General features: G+C 39.2%; 1 protein-coding gene across 2 annotated transcripts in view; it reads left to right on the top strand.

Annotated features, from left to right (window-relative positions):
- MYBBP1A (MYB binding protein 1a) overlaps positions 1-20695 on the top strand; it is a 1224315-nt gene that overhangs the window by 1199181 nt on the left and 4439 nt on the right. For both annotated transcript variants that reach the window (XM_044054196.1, XM_044054197.1), the window contains one exon: positions 293-417. In XM_044054196.1, coding sequence (XP_043910131.1) covers positions 293-417 — 125 coding nt within the window. The remainder of the gene's footprint in view (positions 1-292; positions 418-20695) is intronic.

Raw genomic sequence — 20695 nt, 5'->3', positions numbered from 1 at the left:
CAACTTAATTTGCAGATAATACTTTGGGTAATATGAAAAAGGGATAGGTTTGTGGCTCTGCTGTGCAGATTGATGACTTGCCTTTTTTTCACAGTAAAATTGAGAATTAAAATGTATAAGAAAGTTACATATTTTAGAAAATGATTTTAATGTGATAATTTTCATTTCTTCTTCCTTTAAAAAACTTTGAGTATGGTTTTGAAACACTGAATGTTGGTGTGTGAAAAAATCAGCTGTAGTTTCCATGCGTTGCTGTGGCATTTATATTTGCTTGTCTTTTTGACATTTTCAGAAACTGAACATAGAATTGACAAATATGGTGCCAGACTTGTTGGCTATGGCTCAAATGGAAGGGTTTGGAAGATCTGTCCAACTCGATAATGTATACTGGAACATCATGAGGCCATTAGGATATTCGTAAGTAAACAATTCACATATAAAATAAGGGACATGGAATCTAATTGAGTCTTACTTAATCAAGTGTTCTGCATCTGAATTAAAAATAAGTTAACTGATAACTTTTAAGTTAAAATCACAAGTTTACTGCAAGACATAAGTAAAAAATGTAGTGTTTATGCAGAGCGTTGCACCCCATCTCCTTTCAAACCAAGTTGTACTAACTGCAAGGTTATAAACTCTCAGAAGTAAAAGGCTTGCATAGTTTTTCAACAAACTGGTTGTTCCATTTATGTCCAAATAGTGCAAGTTTGGGGTTATTTTGTTTGAGTGTGGGAGGTGCAGCTCCTACACATTTGGCCCAGGGATGACTTTGTAAAATTTAAAAAGGTATACCTTAAGTTCTAAGATTGTACAAACAAGTATAATATGCTGCCTGCTCATTTGTATGTTTGTTTCTAGTTATGTGCAGCAGTTTTCAACATTTCACACTTTAATTCTAGTAATCATAGCTATTTGGTGTTTTATAATATGAAGGCCCACTGGAATTCTTTCAAACTCTTCTGAATTCAGTGAGTGAATCATTAAATTCTAGATAGCAGAACTATCAAAGTACCATGCATCCATATATATATCTATGTCTAATATATATATATATATATATATATATATATATATATATATATATATATATATATATATATATGAGTGCTACAAAATCCAGAAAGTTCAAAATACTGAAAACTCAAAATACTGAATCTTGTAATACTGAAAACACACAGGATACCAGCACTTACTATAATCTAGAAAAAGCACATACAGAAACAAATAAAAGAAAAAATATTACTCTTCTCCAAGTATAAGCAGGGAGCAAGCTCCTCTCCCCCCCACATGTGAGGGCTGCACCCACCACACCCCCTTGCTCCTTGAATACATCAACTCTGAGATTGAATTTAGTGTAGTGAAGTGCAATCTTGGAGTTGATGTATTTAAGTAGCAGGGGGTGTGGGGGCTCAGACCTCCACATGGTGGGTGCATGGGGGCTTGCCCTCCTGCTTAAAGTTGAAGGGTATATGTTTCTGTATGTACTTGTGCTGGAATATAGCAAGTGTTGGTATTCTGTGTGTTTTCAGTATTATAAGATTCAGTATGTTGAGTTTTCAGTATTTTGACCTTTCAGGATTTTGGGCTTTCATAAACGTACCAGTTATTTTTCACAAAGGAACTGGACTTTTTTTAGCTGTATGTAGAAATCAAAACTTGAGTTCCACTACAGGTTGTGTTGGGTACATGACCTTTGTTTTGATATAATAAAGAATGCAACGTTTGCCTGTATTTCAACTTCTACAGTTAAATAGAAGTTTCACTGTTTAACTGTGGAAGTTCAGCCATGTGCAGTATTCTAGGAAAGAATTCTGGTAACAAAAAAAAAGTTCTTTATAAGCAAAACATAATTAGCTTAAATGTCTGTATTGATTTTGTATTACCAGTCTGGGACTGGTAACCCCTTTATTACTGACCATTTTCCGGAAGACACTTTCCTAAACTACTGACTGCTGTTAGAATTTTCTTTACTTGCTGTATATGAATACTTTCAACCCTAAATGGGTGACGCATTCTAATGAAATTTTCTGACATTGCTACTGTTTTGATTACCTGTTACTAAGTCTTAAGTTGTGTTGCTAGACTCAAAGACAACGGACCAGCTGCTTCTTGAATTTTAATGAAAAATACATATTTTATACCACAGTATATTAAAAATAAAAGAATATCACTTTTATATAGAAATAAATATTCTGTTTAGGCCTGAACTAACACCCCCTGTACATGTTAGATTGCTTTTGTATTTGTTTCTTTAAAGTGTTATATTTTAAACTAAATGTTTGGAGATGTTGACATTTTCTGAGTTCCAGATAACAGTTCTGCCCTGAATTTGACTGTATATCAAAATGTCATTGTCACTATATTGCTTCAAAATAAAAAAAAAATTCAGGAGAAGACACATGGACTGTTGGACTGCACAACACACTGTATGACCTAATAGCAGTAAAAGAATGCAGCACAGTCTCAAATACTTGCATGTTTGTCAGAACAAGTGAACTTGTTTCTATTTGCTGTAACATTTAAAATGACAGAAAATATGTTTTTGAGAAGGGAGAGTAATGCTTATTGTAATGATCAGTGATAAATTATAAACCATATTATGTGGGATTATGGAGCAGACAGATTTCTGACCATCCAATCTGACTTCCAGAGCTTATGATCATATGTAGGAAGTGCTACACTGTCCTTGCTGCAGATATTCAGTAAAAAGAGGAGAGGTATCTGCATCATTGTTTCCTTTTCATGTAAGTAGCATTCAGAAATTCATCAACCTATAGTCCAGATTACTTCTGGAGATATAAGTACCCATTTTAGCATTTTTCATTTCTACTTTTATAGAATAATTGCACTGTATTTTTTATTGTGATATTTTTTGGTCCTCACAGCTGACCATCAGCTGCTGTCTGGGCCTCTCCTCATTCCCTAGGTTTACCAAACCCAAATATCCTTCCCCAGTCTAGTTCCAGCCTGTGCTTAAGATTGGTAAAGATATCAAGTCTTCCTGAGGGGGGAGGCTACTGGAGAGTATTCTTCCCTAATGACCTGCCTATCTCAGGTGCACCCATTCTATCCTAGGGGAAAGAATTTACAGTGTGCCATGCTACTGTATTGTCCACTGCTTCACTTGAGACTTAGCCACAGCCCTGCCCACCAGTGTGTGCTCCTACCCCCCCCCCCCATCCATCCCCTCAGGATGGGCATGTCTGTCCATCCTGCCTACATTGTCTAGTCCTTTTACCACTACCCAAACTCAGGCTCAGGTCACATGGGACGTAGTCAGGGTTTCTTCCCTCTGTTCCACCTGTACAGGCTTAATTGCATTTCATTGTGATTTGCTTGTTATATCTGTAACATGGAGAGCTTTTTGAGGCTTATGTCATCCCCAAAAAAGGTCATCAGCAAGTGGTCTTTTAGACAATAGATTACACTGAACATTTTTTTACTTTCATTGTCCTTTCTGCCTTGAGCTTTCATGTAAGGTGCCTGAATGTAAATCTTGTGCTTCTTTTCCCAAGAAAAACTGTTTTGCAAAGGAAAATAAACTTGAGTACCTTCCTAGAGCATAAAACACTGCTTGCACTAGGTGAGCGGAGGGGGTGAAGAGTCGTCCACCTGTAAAACCAAGGTTGCTTCATTTTCCTGTTGAGAAAGGGAAGAGGGATTCTAAACAGCCTAAAAAAAGGATAAAAATAGCTATGGAGACATTCACAGGCAGAGAGCAATAAGGTCTTTGAGAACCTGTCAGTCCCCCAATAGGCATGAGAACATCAGCTCCACAAAGGCACATATTTGTCAGTTTTTAGCTCCACAGCTCTTTTTGTTATAGTCTTACCCATTAATACTCCTTCAGAGGCTAAGGCAGGTACAGACATCTCAGACTCACTGTCTAGTTCTTTTTAGAAATTAGTGCTGTGTTACATATAGATGTCAGTTCTGAGGCACTTGCAGGTGGCTAACAAGTTCCTCAAGCAGTGAAGGCACCACTGTTCATCTGAAGATATGCCAGTTGTTTTCATTCTGTAATGTATGAACCCTGGGGAAGAAATTATCTTTTCCACTTTCCATTTTGAAGAGGAAATCCAAGTTGTTTTACTTCCCAAGCTGCAACCAGTAGGCCTGATGCTTTATATGGTCCACCAATGCCTACCTCTGCACACACAATTTTTCATTCTAAGCTTATCACCAGAGTATACATTACTGCTGACAGAGGATCCATGTTCCTTTACTATTGCTGTATGAAAGATATACTTCTAGGACAGCTGCCCCTCAGAGGAGAGACCATCTTCTGATCTCCTGAGTTGTCCAACTCAAACATAGGCAAGGCTTTGCTTGTTATACTTAAATCCATTCATTACTACATTAGAAAAGAGGTGTCCACAGGCTTCTCCTTCCCTTGGGGAAGGCTATATTTAATGAGAGATTACTTTAAATGGGGGAGGGGAGCTGTCTGATTTGCACAAGTGTTGCCTTGATTAATTGGAAATTGAATATCCCAAGCCAGCTGCCATTCTTTCATTTGTACAGGTGTTTGAAGGTACCTTCAAACTGCTTTGCTGTAGCCTGATTTGCAGCCAGACACATATAGGAAGATTGACTGTTTTTGCTGGGTAAAAAAGAAGTCTTAAATATTTGTACTAAAATCAAGTGGCAATCCTTGAATGTTTTCTTGGAAACAGCTAGAGGATCAAATCTAACAACTACTAATACTTGCTGTAATGGCCGATTATCATATCTTTACCACCTTTTGGCAAGAACGTCTATATCTCTGTTACTCTATTCATAAGAGCTGTTAATAAGAAAAATGTACAAGGTCCACTATCTAGGAGATATTATTAAACAGGTAGAAGTTGTGTGTAAAGATGTCCATGATGCAGACCATAAACAGTGCTTTTTTAATGTGTACAGAGAGTCCTCAGAGTCTGTAAGCACTTGATTAAACATGGCTGAAACATGATTAGAGCCTGTGCTAGGACAACTGCTGCAGTTTTGTAATTAGAAGGCACACTTGGTAAGTATTCAGTCCTTCCCTGAAGATATCAGGGGCATTTGGTTGCTTCATTGAGAAGGCACTGGTTTTCTTTGCTCAAGAAGTTGAGTAGAAGGGATCCTGGAGTCTTCCCAGCAGAAAGAGACTTACGGGTACTGAGACCTAAAACACATACAATGTTGATTCCATAGTGAATTTTTTTCCTTATAGGTTAAGATCCTCAAAGGAAAGGAAACCTACCAATAGGAAATTTTATTTGTCAGCATAAACCAGATATCTTCTCTTCGAGCAGATCTGGTGGAATTCACCCCTGGGCAATCACAGTCAAGCAAAGCCCTCTCTTATTTTTCTACATTGTTTGGTTAAGGAGTTCCTTAAGTATCTGTGAAGTTATATCTTTCTTCCATTTCAACCTGATTTTGCAGTTAGAGCTGTAGTTAACTACTGTACCTTTGGTTTAGTAATTTTTAAACTAGATTTTACATTTGAGATTACCATGGTGCCAAATGCGTACTCATTGGAACCTGAATTTCATTTTGGAAAAACTGACCTGACTACTTGAAGTCTTGACTCCACTGAAGTCCCTTTCTTGATAAAACTGTTGTTCTTGACAGCCATCACCTAAATTAGCAGGATCTCCATTGCTAAAAGTGACTTCTATGTTCTACAAAGATAAGGTAAACCTTATGACTTTTTCCACTTGTTTATGCCTAAAGTGGTCTCGGAAGTAACACTTTATCAGGCCATTCAGCTTCCAATATTTTTCCTAACCCACAATACATGGTGGGAAATCTTGCACATTTTGATCTCCACATGTCTATGATTTTACCTAGGCAAATGTAATGATTGCAGGCTGACTAATCCAAGAGTTTGTCTAGACAGAAAAAGTGATTGTTGGCAGATTGACCTTCTTTTGGATCCTTCATGCCGCGCAAACAAGGAAGACGGGTTTCTGAAAAATACCCTGTCCAAATGTTAAGCAGTTATGTTGGAATGTCTGTTATGACCACCATGGAAACTGTTTACAAGGCCAGATTAGGCAGATTGCACAAGGATAGCTTCTACTATGGTATCCTTTTTAAAGAATGTCTCAATGCAAAATATTTGTGGTTTGTGACATGAATCTTCATTCACGCCTTATGGAAGCAGTAGAAGCTGAGCATCATCCGCAGGAACAAAGCACATTTTGCCCTTGCAGTCCTGCAGGGCTTAAGGACTCCCTTCACACACACAGCCTGTAGCTACATGCATTTTGCTTTAGTACTCTTCCCACATTTTATTATTCATATTGTGGAAAAGATACTTATGATGAACACTTTTCAGCTGTGTAAGCATACTCACCATAAGTGTAGATGTTTGTGTAAACCTATTGCTGCAGTATATGTTCCCATCCATCTCATTATTTGTTGCTGTTTGCATCTTGTTTTAGGAGGAGAATTACTTTATCCCTTCAGTGATGTGCAACATCTCTTCCTGCTATCAGATTTGTGTTGAGAGAGAATACTATCCAGCCCACTCCATGGATCTGAGAAGTACAGTTTGTTAAATCTGATGTTTGACCACCATGTGTCTACTTTGAGAAAATCATTCTACTTTGCACAACTTATAAGTAAGGGCATGGTATCCAGGTCCAAAGAAGTCATTGTTCCATTGTATCCTGCCCTCATCAGACCAATCCTTGATTATAGTGCACCCTTCAGCATGTACCTGACCAGGCACTTGAAACAACTTGATAGACCACAAAGATTCCTCACAAAAAAGAATACAGTAAATCAACAAGTCCTATGTGGGCAGTATCAAAGCCAAATTCCTGTACTTGGTCTCATACAGATTGCTGCACAGTGATACATGCCTAGCCTGCAAGGCATCCCCTGATCCCACACTGAATTTGTTGCACATCCACAAAACATAAAGCATCAGAAATACCCGCTCCAAAGACCTAAACCTCATCTATGACATATGACAGGACATGTTTGTGTGACTTGTATGTGTCTCAAAGATTACCCCTTGTCTGGAGCAGGATTCCTTTCCATTTGAAGCAAAGCTCGTCCCTAACCATATTCAAATATAATTTAGATCAGTGGATGAGAAATCGCAAATTTATAAGCCTGTATTGTAACACCTAAAATTCATTAGGGTATTGGCACTTCAGCAATATTTTTGTAAATTTGGGATTAGCTTTGCTAGGCTTAAAATTGCTCTTGAGCTTATAGCCTAATAACCACCTATAAACCCACATTATTCAGCAGAAAATAAGTATATAAAAAAGAGGCAAAGATGACTGGGTGCCTCTCCTTTTTGAGTCATACTTGTTACTGACATTCACAGTTTGATTCTGCATTCATAAAAGCACATTAGTAATACCAGTCAGATGTATGTTGAGTGTGTCAATCACAAAAAAAAAAGCGTATAGAATTTTTTCCATGGTCATTTTTCTCCCATGCCTGACAACCATCAAACTCCCCCACTGTTGGACTGTGCCTGTTGTTCCTCCAGTGGGTCTGCTAGCCATCTGGAGGAGCCATCATTCAGACTGTAATGCGAGTGGTTTGTGCCCTTGCCAGCAACCTGGTAATGAGGGCATATTTGAATAGAACCCAACCTCTTCCCCTGAACAAGGTGACTAGTGACTTGCTTTACCACGAGAACCACAATAATCCCCAAGTGAGTACACATGCTGATACACTCACACTTAGAGCTACATGCCTGAACACTAGTTTCTGAGACCATCCTTTCAGCCCTGCCACTCCTTTGAGAGATTTTGGGATTGGATGGTCATAGTTCACACACCTCTCCTCAGCCGGGACACACCTATCTCCACCACTCCAACTTCAACAGGCATTCAAGCTTCTACTTGAACTTGGGTCACCTGGCTGTACTGAGGGCTTTATCTGTCTGTGCCACTAGAGCTGTTTAATGTTAAAGGTATATGTTTATTGTGAAATGAATGGCAAAAAAATAGAAAGCAGACATGCCTAGCATTATAAGATCAATATCGGAAACTACAAGCAACGTACTTTGGCAAAAATAAAAACTAAAGAACAAAAAAATTGCCCAGTCAGTAAGTAAAGTTCTGATATTTATTAAAAGAACAAAAGCTCTTGCATTACATTTTTTGTGGTCGTGTTGTGTCTGTAATAGATCTTTATCATTTACTGATTGGGCAATATCAGAAACTGTTTAAAATATTAATAGAAAAGTTGTCAGTGTACTGTGTCATGACTCTCAGCTAATGAATGCATTTAAATGGTGATTTTAGGTATAAAATTGTGTACAACTCTGTGTTGTAGTTTACTACACGTGAGTTTTAATGTGAGGTTAGATAGAAATCCACTGGGAAGAAAAACTTTCCTATTTAGTAGAAATATATGAGTTTTGCTTTTGATGTAATGGTTGTTTCCCTACCAAAAGATCTCTGGTTTCAGCACCCTTAGTTCATCAGATAGACTAAAAGCCCTGTTCCTCTGTTTGTGTCATACAGATTCCTGAGGGATGATTTCTGTTTAGCTGTCTGCATTAGGAATGACACAGCTCAGAAACATTGGTAAAGCAGGCACATTCTGTAGACCTAACTCTGTATTACCACATCATCATCATCATCATCAACAGATGGGACAACAGGTACCTAACCCAATATTTACCTTCTTCTGGAATAGGCCCCCTTTACTAATCAAGTAGAATGCTTCTCCAGCAATGTTTAAAACCATTAGTAATGACTGGATTGGTGATCACAGATTTTCATTTGGGAAATATGGACAAACACTGCTTAATGAGGGGGACATGGTTAGTCTCCCATCAATCATGGATGATTTGGATGAACTTTTGATGGTCTCCTTGTCCATAGCCATAGTAAGCACTTGTGAACTTATGACAGCTTAGGTAAAATGATTATTCTAGATTTGTGCCACATTAAGTACCCTGCCCAGACATAATGTTTACCTACCTGTTATGGAAGCAGAGTGTAATGCAACATTCCACCCTGGGGTACTGAAATGCATGTGAAATGTTATGTTTGGTACCTGCGTTTAAAGGTCATATGTCTGTCTGTCTCTTTTAGAAAGGACAACTAGGCTTTCAGAGAATTGCTTTGGAATTGTCTTGTGCAAAATCCACTTTGTGCCGAATTTGACCGTAGTGCATTGGCCCCTCAGCACAGGGAATTTTGACCACTATGAATTTGCATAGAAATAAATGTTGCCTTCTCTGGTAAAGTATTTCTGATGTTTACTTATCTCATGACAGTACTTTAATTATATAGTCTCACTTGTGCATCATTTATCATCCTGCACAGAAATTGCACACTCACCTCTAATAAAGAGATAAAGAGTACAGTGGATTGCACCTGTGAAATGACTGTGTGTGTCTATATCTAAAATATAGTATTTTAATCCTCCTGTGAGAGCTCATCACAAAACTTTCAGATAGTTATCCATGGAAACACAGATAAAAATGCACCAATGATTGACATTCACCCACATTTTCAGTACAGCGTATTGCTAACTTTGATCTCACAACATTGTCTCTTAGGGAATGTTGGCTATGGCATGCTTTTTCTGAAGAATGTATACAATTTTTGCATCTGCTACAATATTCACTCACTAAACATATATTCCATACATGTGCTGCATTTTCATCATTAGCAGAAGTCATATTCTCACCCCTAATGAAAAATAAGTAAAATGCAGCATGCTGAACTATAATAGTGAAGTGCCTATGAAGCCTCACATTTGGTACTCATTTGTCAGACTCTTCTGAGAATTCTGAACAACTCCTTTCTGACACTAAAGCAGGATGTTTATATATAAAATGTACCTAAGACTGTCATTCTAGCCTTTGAGGTTTTGGAGCAGCGCACTGATGAATTTGACAACAGAAGGAAGAAACTGTTGTAAAAGAGAGTAAAACCCCATGACTGGAGGGAGCTCCCTGGTCAGCCTCAGTAAGAGGCTGAGATCCCTTATAAGATCCTCCAGAGCTAGCTACGAAATCGCCACTACTTCTTAGGACAACCACAAAGCATTCTATAGCTATGTCAAGAATCTTGATGGCAACATCCAGATCTGCTCTGAGTTACAGCACAACGGCACGAAAATTACAGAACCGACTGATATTGCCAACATCCTGGCAGATAGTTTCAGTGCTAACTTTACCTCCCCTCACTCCCTAAAGGGCCCATATCTATACAGAAAGAATGCAGAGTCCCTGTAATCACAACTACGCAGGTAAAAGCTGCACACTCTAAAGCCAAAAACACAGCATCCATGGGACTGGACAACATCCCAGGCTGCGTTTTACATGAACTTCAGAATGAACTGACTCCCCACTTAAGCACCATGTTCAATAATACCCTTGCATCAGGCTTTGTGCCCACTGAATGGCGCACCGCATCAGTTATCCCACTCCACAAAGGGGGAGCCACCACTGATCTTGGGAACTATCGACCTATTAGCCTGACGAGCCTGTTCTGCAAGGCCATGGAACGTATCATCATGAAACTCATAAACAAAGACATTGGTAACCTCCAGACTATGGATCCCACCCAGTTCGGGTTTGTAAAAGGCAGATCATGCCTCCTGAACCTGATCGACTTCTTTGAGGCAGTCATCAAAGTCGTAGATGAGGTTAAGGTGGTTTACAAAGCCTATCTTGACCTCACTAAGGCTTTCGACACCATCCCCCATTCTGGAATTATAGCTAAACTCACTAAACTAGGTATAAATCCCTATGTCACAAGATGGGTTGCCAACTGGCTCACTGACAGAACCCACACTGTAAAAGTTGCAGACTCCAAATCTGACCTCAAAGCAGTGACAAGTGGAGTACCACAGGGTTCTGTCCTGGGACCTGTCCTGTTTGGTATCTACTTCTCTGAAGTACAGGCTAACACAGAAGGCCTCTGGCCAATGAAGTTCGCAGATGACTGCAAACTAGGAGCCATAGTCAAGTCCCCAAATGATGTGGACATCCTAAAGAAGGGCCTCGCTGAGATAGATGCCTGGTGCCAGAGCCATGGCCTCAAGCTCAATGCCAAAAAGTGCAGTGTTATCCCCTTTGGTAAAAACTCTGTACTCATGAACTACCACAAAGGCAGCAATCTACTTAACACTGAATGTGTAATAAGAGACCTTGGGACCCAGGTGGACAGTAGTCTCTCCTTTGATAGTCATATCGCCACAGTAGTCAGGAAGTCCTTCTACGTGGCACACCTCATCATAAAATGGTTCTCATCCAGGAAAAAAGAGGTCATTGTTCCCCTCTGCTCGACAATCAGATCCATTATAGAGTACAATGCCCCTTTTGGAATGTACCTCACAAGACATCTGCAGCAGCTGGAAAGGCCACAGAAGTACCTCACAAAGAGGATTACTGGCCTTAAACAAATGCCCTACACTGACCGCCTCAAAAAACTTCAGCTTTACTCCGTAGCATATTGCCTACTCCGAGGTGATCTCTGCCTAACATATAAAGCTATGTCAAACCCAGAGCTTTTGGACATGCTACACCTAAAGAAATCCCAATCCCTCCAAGCTACATGCTCTAGGGACCTAAACCTTGTCACCACAATAAACAGGACATGCTGGAGGGATAGAGTTCTGTCCCAGAGACTTCCCATACTCTGGAACAGGCTACCCATCTATGTCAAGCAAAGTTCTTCATTAGCACTCTTCAAGAAAAATGAAGAAAAATAGGAAATACACCCTGGGGATAACTTCTGTGTCTCTGCTCGACAGTGGCACAGGAAAATAACTTTCTTGGGTGGCGTAAGCCAGGGAACCTTGTTGGCTAGGCTTACGTAGGCCCTTGGGCCAATAGCCTCATACCTACCTATGAACCCGCAAGACATGGAGTGTTAGTTATGCCAAGTTTGCAGTCACAAAAATGTTAACTTTGTTTAGAGAATGTACATAATTCTTATATCGGACATAATGTGACAGCACAGTGAAGACACATTTGTTGAACAAATCCATAAATGTATATTGTGAACTGTTTCTCCATTTTCTACCCTGAGCAGAAGCTGCATACCCATCTCTAATTAAAACTGAGTCTAATACTACTTGCCAGTGTGGTAGTGAAGGGCTGTAAAACCATGCATTTTGGTATTTCTGTATGAAAGCCTGTATGTCAGTTGTGAGAGTTCTTAACAAAACATTTAGGAAGTTGCAGTAGAATTCACAAGTACAGAAAGCACCTAAGACTTGAATTCTACTCTTAGGGATTTCAATGCAGCTCACTGTTGAAGCTGATTACAACTTATTGTGCCATGTGCACATCGTGTTTTTGGTTATGTCAAGCTTGGAGTCTCAAAAACATTTTCTTTTGGGGAATTTTGTGGGATTTATACTTCTGGAGCAATGTAATCTTAAAGTATATTCTAAATGTGTGCTGCCTTCCCCACTAGATAAAAGTTATATATTTGGTGTGTATTGGAAACCAGTGATAAAAACACCATGCAGGACTATGACAGTGAAATGTCTATTAAGCACTGCATGTATTGGCTGTGTATAAATTTCACCCAAGCCTTACATTTGTTTGATGTCTATAAAAAAAAAAGTCTGTCTTACTTTTTTAGAATTCATAACTTTCATAGAGGTATCTTTTGACATTGATGTGCACAATGCACTTGTGTCATTCTACCCTTAGTGATTTCAGTGTAGCTCAGTGCTGAAATACATTGCCCCCTCAGCACAGAAATCTTTAGCCTTCACATATTTGAAGTGATAGAAATGATTAGTGACGGGTATACAATTTTGGCTTCTTATTTAATTGCAGCCCATAAATATAATGGGGTTGGAGTATAATGCACTGTTTTAGACTGTGGCAGTGAAGTTCCTGTGCATTTAAGTGTCTAAGGGCAGTAGTAGGAACCCTTTCAGAGTTTGTGCTTAACTTTTTAAAGAACGTTCATTCGATACTCTGGTTCTACCATTAGGGAATGCAATGCGGGTTTGACAGCAGCACAGAGTGTAGCCATGACATATTTGCACAGACGGAAATGTAACTGTCTGGAGAAATATGTAAGATTCTTACATCTGTTGTCATGACAATTTAGTGAAGAGAAGCTTTTTATTCTTGCTACATTCCACAAAATAGATTTCCTTTATCTGCATCAGTGAAAACAGAGTATAATGCAACATATGGGACTGTCACTGCGAAATGATGATACATGCCAGTGTTTAAAAGGTTGTTTCTCAATCCTCATTTGAGAGTTCTTAACAAAGATATGTGGAATTATCATTTAAAAATGCAGATGTCTTGACAATTTAGTGAAGAGAAGCTTTTTATTGTTGCTACATTCCACAAAATCCACAGATTTTCTTTATCTACATCGGTGAAAACTGAGTATAATGCAACATACTGGACTGTCAGTCTGAAATGATACATGCCATTGTTTAAAAGGTTGTCTTTCAATCCTGATTTGAGAGTTCTTGACAAAAATTTGTGGAATTATCCTTTAAACACGCAGATAGAAAATGCTTCATTGCAGCAAAATGTTAAATTTGGCTTCACCATGTTAACCATTTCACTACAAGGAGCTTTTGTTATAGCAAGCTTCCCCAATAAAAAGAAATGGCTTTTTATGGAGAATTTTTTTTTTTTTTGCTTCTAATGTGGTGACAAGTAACTCAAGATGTCACATGGACATGCTGCATTCTTCCACATTCCATCATATTTTATTACCAACTCTACAGCCAAAACATCCATGTAGAAAGGACAAACACCATGATAGGACAGATGCACTAAATGCATTGATTGTGTGAAACTAACTTCAACAGCAGCAGTTACAGCTTGGGAACTGTAATATTAGGGGAATTGGGATTAAGGACATGAGGACTGGCAAAATAGACATTGACATCTTTTAGGTGAAACTCGGCAGGACAGAACTCTGTACCCCAGCTCAAGCTGGTCATGCAGTTGTTTAATGGAATTCTGCGTTCCTACTTACCTTTAAAAAATCTCTTCCATCCTTGAGACTTGAATTTCATGGTTGACAGATTTGGCAATCTTACATTCAAGCCTGCTTGTTCAGTGGTTCTGATGTATATCTGTTGGAAGTTGGTTGTTATGGTGGCCAATCACATCTCACAGGGTCCTGGAGCTTCAGGCCCTTATTTGTATGCAAATGTATTTGCTGTTTCTTAAGGATCACATGTCCTTTAGAAACAACCCACATTTCCTCTTCAAAACTGGATCAGTGTGTTCCACCAGCCTGTTTATTATCTTCTGTTCTTTACCTAAACAGGCATGCATCACCAGTTCAGTTTGTACATGAAAAGTGTACTTGAATTTCTGGGTAATGAATCACCTGTTTTTCTGCTTAGCTCCAATGAGTAAGGGGCTTGTATTGACAAAGCAAACCTTTTCCAAGTTGATTGCTAACTGCATGGTGGTGGTTTGCTATTAGATTTGTAACTGACCATTGGAAATCTGTTAAAGCCATTCCACCAGGAGTGTGACTGCTTCTACTGTTTGCTTCAAGAATGTTTCTACTGTACATATTTGTGTTGCGGCTGCTTGGTCATCGGTTCTCATCTTCACTGGGTAGTGTTAGTTTGAACATGATTTCAGGAGTTGGGCATCTTTTGGTACTTGTTTTTTAACATATTGGCTTTTTCCCCAGCCTCAACCTTTTCAGAGGTCTTGTTGTACTGTTAGGGATTCTTCCCAACATGCATGGTATATCAGGGAGTTCTGTACTGTGTATACTTGTAACACTCTTGCTAATAATATATGATTCCATGAACAGGTTGTCCATCCAACAACTGCTATTGGTATTGCTTATGTCATTCAAGTGTGTGTGTATGGAGGTTCCTATTTGTCAAGCTATACATATGTATATTCATAATTAATCCTAACAGTGGACCTAAGGGTAAATGAACTGATGAAAGCACATATATGGTATATTGGTTGGGTTTCACTTCAGAATCCTGAAATATCACAATCCTGAACTTCATAATCCCAGAACCCAAAATCCTGAATCACAAAATACTGAAAATATACAGGACACAACAAATTACAATATTCCATTACAAGGACGCAGAGAAACATATACAAGACAAAGGATAGCACTTTTTACCAAGTATGGACAGGGGGGCAAGCCCCCCTGCACCCCCACACTCCCTACTAATTAAATATGTAAATTCCAAGATTGCATTCCACAGAAAAAAAATGGCAAACATACCATTACATGTGTTCATGACTGCCTGTTGTAACCTTAGTAACATTCCCTTTTAACTTGCCATACTACAACATAACTCATGATAGTATAGTGAAGTGCAGTCTTGGAGTTGATATATTTAAGTAGCAGGGGATGTGGGGGGTCAAGGGGGGGCTTGCCCCCCTGCTTATATTTGATGGAATGTAATCTGGTTTGTGTTCTCTACAGTCAGTATATGTATCCTGTGTGTTTTCAGTCTTTTGGGATTCAGGATTTTGAATTTTCAGGATTTTGGGCGTCCAGATTATGAAGTATTTTGAAATTCAGGATGGTAATATTTCAGGATTCTGAAGTGAAACCATTGGTTGATAGTTGTGCAATATTTACATTCTTACCACATCATCAAAAAGTCCCTACACTTGTGGCCCATCAGCAGCAGCTTATAGTAGTTTGGCTTGGTGTCCAGACTTCTTAGGACATTCTTTTTGTGGCCCTATAATTGGTTGGGCTCACCGTAATCTTTAGCAGACGATCAGAGTCTTGTGAGATCGAGTCATCAGCTGGCATTTGTTTTTTGTTGTCCAAGATTTTCAGGGGTATGTGGTGTCCAGGAGAGGGGCACCCTTAGTATGACTGGCCCGCCAGTTATGTATGAGAATCAAAGTACGATATGCTGGAAGAGGAATGGGGTGCTCCCAAAGTAGAGATCCTTGCAAGTAAAATCATTGTAAATTTGCCACAGTTCTGCTTATGAGGCTGCATCCTGGGATACTGGACTCGAGTGCATTTTCCCTGTGGTGGAGTGTAAGTTTGTCTTGCCACCAACTCCAGTGTTCTCCTTAATTATGCTTTGTGTTAGATGCTGCAGTATAAGTTTGTGGTTTGTGTTAGTACTTTTTCACCTTTGCAGGATATTTCTGTTTCCCCTTGGTTGTTCAGCAGTATATAGTTTGTGGTTATGGGGGTTTGTACAAAACACACTATTTTTGAGTTCTATCTATAGTTTCAGTAAGTTTGTTTTTGATGTGGCTGTCATTTGAGAGAGAAGAGAATACAGTTTGTAGGTTGTGTCAACATTTTGTTGGTGATCCTGGAGCCAGGGCACGATGATACTGAATTCATCAAATTTGGTATCCTGTGGTACCTGATCTCTTTATGCAAGACATGGAAGAGCTCCGAATGCAGGATGTAGTCAACCTTTTAAAAGGTTGACTACATCCTACATTCAGAGCTCTTCCTTGCACCTTTTGGATAGTTACTGGTTTTGAGTTGGAAGTTTATTCTTCTGTTTTTTTTCTTGTTATTTATGCAGGACATGGTATGGTTTGCGCACTGCACCCTTCCCTGGTCCTACATATTTGTAGAGGTCTTGACAGTAGCCATATATAATGTGCTGCATGAAGTGCTTTCAGTTCTCCTAGTTGTCAGGAAGCCAGCCACTAGTTCATCTTACACATCAAAGTAGATAAGGTTCACTTTGTGGATGGTGGATAAAAAGTTTTCTTCCTTTTATCACTACGTTCTTTTCCATCCGAGACTACTTGCTCTCTTATTTTGATTCTGCACTGAAGTGTTCTACGGTAGATGTAGCATTTCTAACAGAGCTCTTCCTCAATTTATCTAAAGCGTTCAACACAGTTCCTCATAAAAACCTTCTGCTACAGTTATCCTGTTTAGGTTCAATCGACTTTACCCTGCAGTGGTTCTCTAGTTACCTGTCTGCTCTCTATCCTTACCTACTTGTTAGTTACAGTGTTTCTCAAAGCTGTGTCCTTGGTCCCCTCCATTTCAACATATTTAGTAATCTGTATACATCCTCCAAACTGGCTACCCTTACACAATATGCAGATGTGATGATACCCTCATCTCTTGCTCTGATAGTGTTAACCATTTTCAAATTACAACATCAGAGGCCTTTAACTCTTTAGAGAATTGCCTTCAAAACAGTCAACTTTTACTTTATCCCAAAAAACTAAGCTTCTGTAATTCTTTACAAAGGTGCATACTCATAATAGCACAAAAAAATCAGAAACTCAGAATGTTGTACAGGGCTAGGAAATTATTTGCTAATTCCGCCAAAGTAACTCTAGCTACCGTGCATCTCCTACCCACAATTCTGTATGGTTCCCATTTCTGACTAATCTTCAGGCCTCTAGCATAAGCAAGATAAACAGTGTTATAATAAAGTGGCTAGACTTGCCACTGATAGACCTCATGGAACCCATCATTGCTTAGCCCTAGAAATTTTAAACTGTCTTGAACTGCCCCATTATCCGTCTTACATTCAGTTGCTCTCAACTCACAAAATAATAAACAGTCCCTCCTCTTAGCACTGTTCCTCGTCACTGTCGGCATAATTGAAACCCTAGGTCCTCTGCCAGACAACTCCTAGACATCTGCAAATGTCAAACTATCTGATCCCAGTCTGTACTTCAACTGTATAGCTAAAACTTGGAACAGAATTCCTACATCTATAAATCAGTAACTTACCTTAATGCTTTTAAGACTCTTAATTCAGGAAGTTTTCCTTTAACTCTTAGCTCAGTTCTTGCTCTTCACCATCTAATCCCACTGAATTGTAAATGCTTGTCTCCTTTTTATCTGTTTTACTTTTATAGCATACTTCATCTGCTTATGAAATATATCCACAGAATTACCTCTATTATATTAATTTAAATTGTGTTTGTATAATAACTTGTACAGTTTTTTACCATTGAAATATAGCATTTTATTATCATTGTAATTTTAATTTCAGTATTATTACATCAGTTCATGTCTATGTCTTTGTAAACTTACTTGAGGAGCTTTTCAAGTTCACATTTCAGCTTACCTGCTTGCCCTTTGAGCCCCCACCCCCTTAGCCAATACCACCTGTCAAGCAGTTTTTGAAGGACATCCTTCATGTCAGGCCTTCTGACAGGCTTTGGCTTCAGCTGACTTGAATTTCATGTTTGAAAAGCTAATTTTGCATCCCTTTGAAACAGCTGCTTCTGCAGAACCAGAAAACCCATCCTGGAAGGCAGCTGCTTCTGATTGCATTGCAAGGAGAATTTCTGAACTCCAGGCCTTGATGTGCAAAGAACCTTCCCTCATGTTTCACAGGGATAGAGGTGCCTTACATACTAACCCTTATTTTATGCACAAGATGATCAAAGAAGTGGCTCTAAACCATAATGTGCATTTTTTCTAGCTCTGAAAAGTAAGGGAAGAAGGGAATGTACATTTCCTTGATGTGCACAGGCAAATGAGACTCTGTTTAGGCAGAACTAAAGAATTCAGACAATCAGAACATGTATTTGTGGCATTTGCCTAGGACAAAAAAATATTGTCTGTTCTCAGACACTTAAGACAGTCTTAATGGTTTGCACATTGTATTCATTAACTGCTAGAAAACCCATGGGAAAACCTTTACTTAGTAAAGTTAGGTCTCACTCTACAAGGGCCATGGCCACTGCCACTACCTTTTTAAAAGAGGGTAGTACACAGAATATTTTGGATGCAGCCACCTTATCCTGTGTCCATATTTTTTCCAAACATTATAGGCTGGGTCTCTTCTCTAGGGCCAGAGCAGGGTTTGCTTGTACCATCTTCGAAGGCATCTTAGCTGTATCTGTTCATTAGCTACCCCCCCCCCCCCCAATTTGTAGGGACTGCTCTGGCAACCTTCGCTGAAGTTATGATTGCAGCAGTGAACTACATGATGAACATAGAACTTAATATAATGGGAGATGCCCGGGTGTCATTACTGCTCAGTACTGAATCCCACCCACCTTCCAGTCTAAATCATGAGACCACTGGGTGCTGGGGGGGTACATCCCTTTCTTCTCTCCTTTTACCCAAATCTTAGTCCACACCTTCTCTTTATCCCTGCAGACTTTTTGTTAGAAGGTAAATTCTCTTTAGGGAATTACAAAAACACTGAAAATTTGCAGACCGTTACTTGGGGAAACTTGTTGCAGTGACCAAATTGACATGGTCAAAGTCTTAAATTAAGTGCTCACTTCACAATGTTCTGTCACCAAAACATCAACAGAACTTTGATTAGCTCTGTAAAAGATCACACTAATTTGTGTGTGTGTGTGTGTGGGGGGGGTCACAACTGCTGTTTCTTAAATGTGCTCACTGCCCACCTGATCTTCTATGCATGCCCTTGGAAAGCCCTGCAGCCTGAGCCTCTATTACAGAGTAGAGTATGTTTTGGAGAGGCAGAGCTTTTTGCCCTTTTCCTTCCATCAACCTTTTGTGGTCTTTCCACCCCTTTTGGGGTAACTTGGGATTATTCGTACATGTTCCATCCACTGCAGTGTGTCCCTTAAATGTAGCAATATGCAACATATCAGTTAAAGTTGAAGAAAACCCTCTGTAGTGTTGCATGTTATTATTTTCCTCCATAACCCTACTGCATGGGCTTCCAAGTTGTTTCCTAAAGTTGGAGCAGAAATTCCTGTATTGCATTCTCATAGTCGCTATGTTTTCTTGCAGGTGGACTCTGGTTCATGCTGATGTGCAAAAGGTGGGGAGTGAAGGGGCACATGCTCCATAAACCTGACATGGGGATACAATATATGGTTCATCTGTGGTGTGAACCCCAAATATTGTAGGGTTACAATGTTTTCTGGTCACTGCAAAAGGTCCTCCAAAGATCTTTAGTTGTGATGAGTACTCGCATGATGGTTAAATTTAGTTTTTCCTCTGTGTTACAACTTAAATGAGGGTATAGCAGTTGTAATAAAAATGTGCTGTTCATTGAAAATGGTAAATTATGTAAACTCTGTAAAGTGAAAATGTACTGAGCACTGCAAAAAAGTATGGGCCTAAGCATGCCTCTACATATTAAAAATAGTTTTGCAAATGACCATAGAAGGGTTATTGGCAGCATTTGGTACCAGACTGTATTCCCCGTTTATATCTTGCATTTGTTGCACAATTACTTGAAGCTCATCTGTTGCTTTTAAGTGGTATAGAACATGCAGCTTTGTATGCAGTGCTGAGAATTATGACCTTACCATCAGTTATACCTGTTAGTTAGCACCCATGAGCGTTGTCAAAGTACATGAAGTTGAGATTAAAATGGGGTTTGATGTAAACATTTGATGTCTTTGAGCAGAAACAAGTAAGCTTTTATCAGTGTCCCCAAGCTACTGTCCTCTTCTCACTCGTGTAATGCAGATTTATTGTTGAAGCATTTTTGTTTCTCTGCAAGTAGAATAAATAAATACACATTTGTTCACCATGTTAGCTGGTTGGGCCTATTCCACCTTCCTGTTCCATTCTTTCCTTTCCTCTTTTTTACTTCTTGTTACTAGTCATGTCCCTCTTGATGTGCCTTCTCTCTCCTATCCAGATTTACACTCCCACCTTAGCTATTCTTAGGTGAAAATTAACTCTGAAAATTTCCTTCTCACCTTAACTCGCTCTGTAAATTATTTCAAGCCAATATTGTAAAACTCCTGTGCTTATATACATAGTCTATATATCTGTTGTGCTCTATTGGTCTGAGTTATACACTGACTGTCTTACTTTACCAGCATTTACATCTTACTTTACCAGCA

The sequence above is a fragment of the Protopterus annectens genome, chromosome 13.part0 (genome assembly GCF_019279795.1).
Source record: "Protopterus annectens isolate FY-2018-M chromosome 13.part0, PAN1.0, whole genome shotgun sequence".
In the NCBI taxonomy this organism is placed as follows: Eukaryota; Metazoa; Chordata; order Ceratodontiformes; family Protopteridae; genus Protopterus; species Protopterus annectens.
The sequence above is the reverse complement of the archived record's forward strand: the minus strand, read 5'-3'. Positions and strand labels throughout refer to the sequence as shown.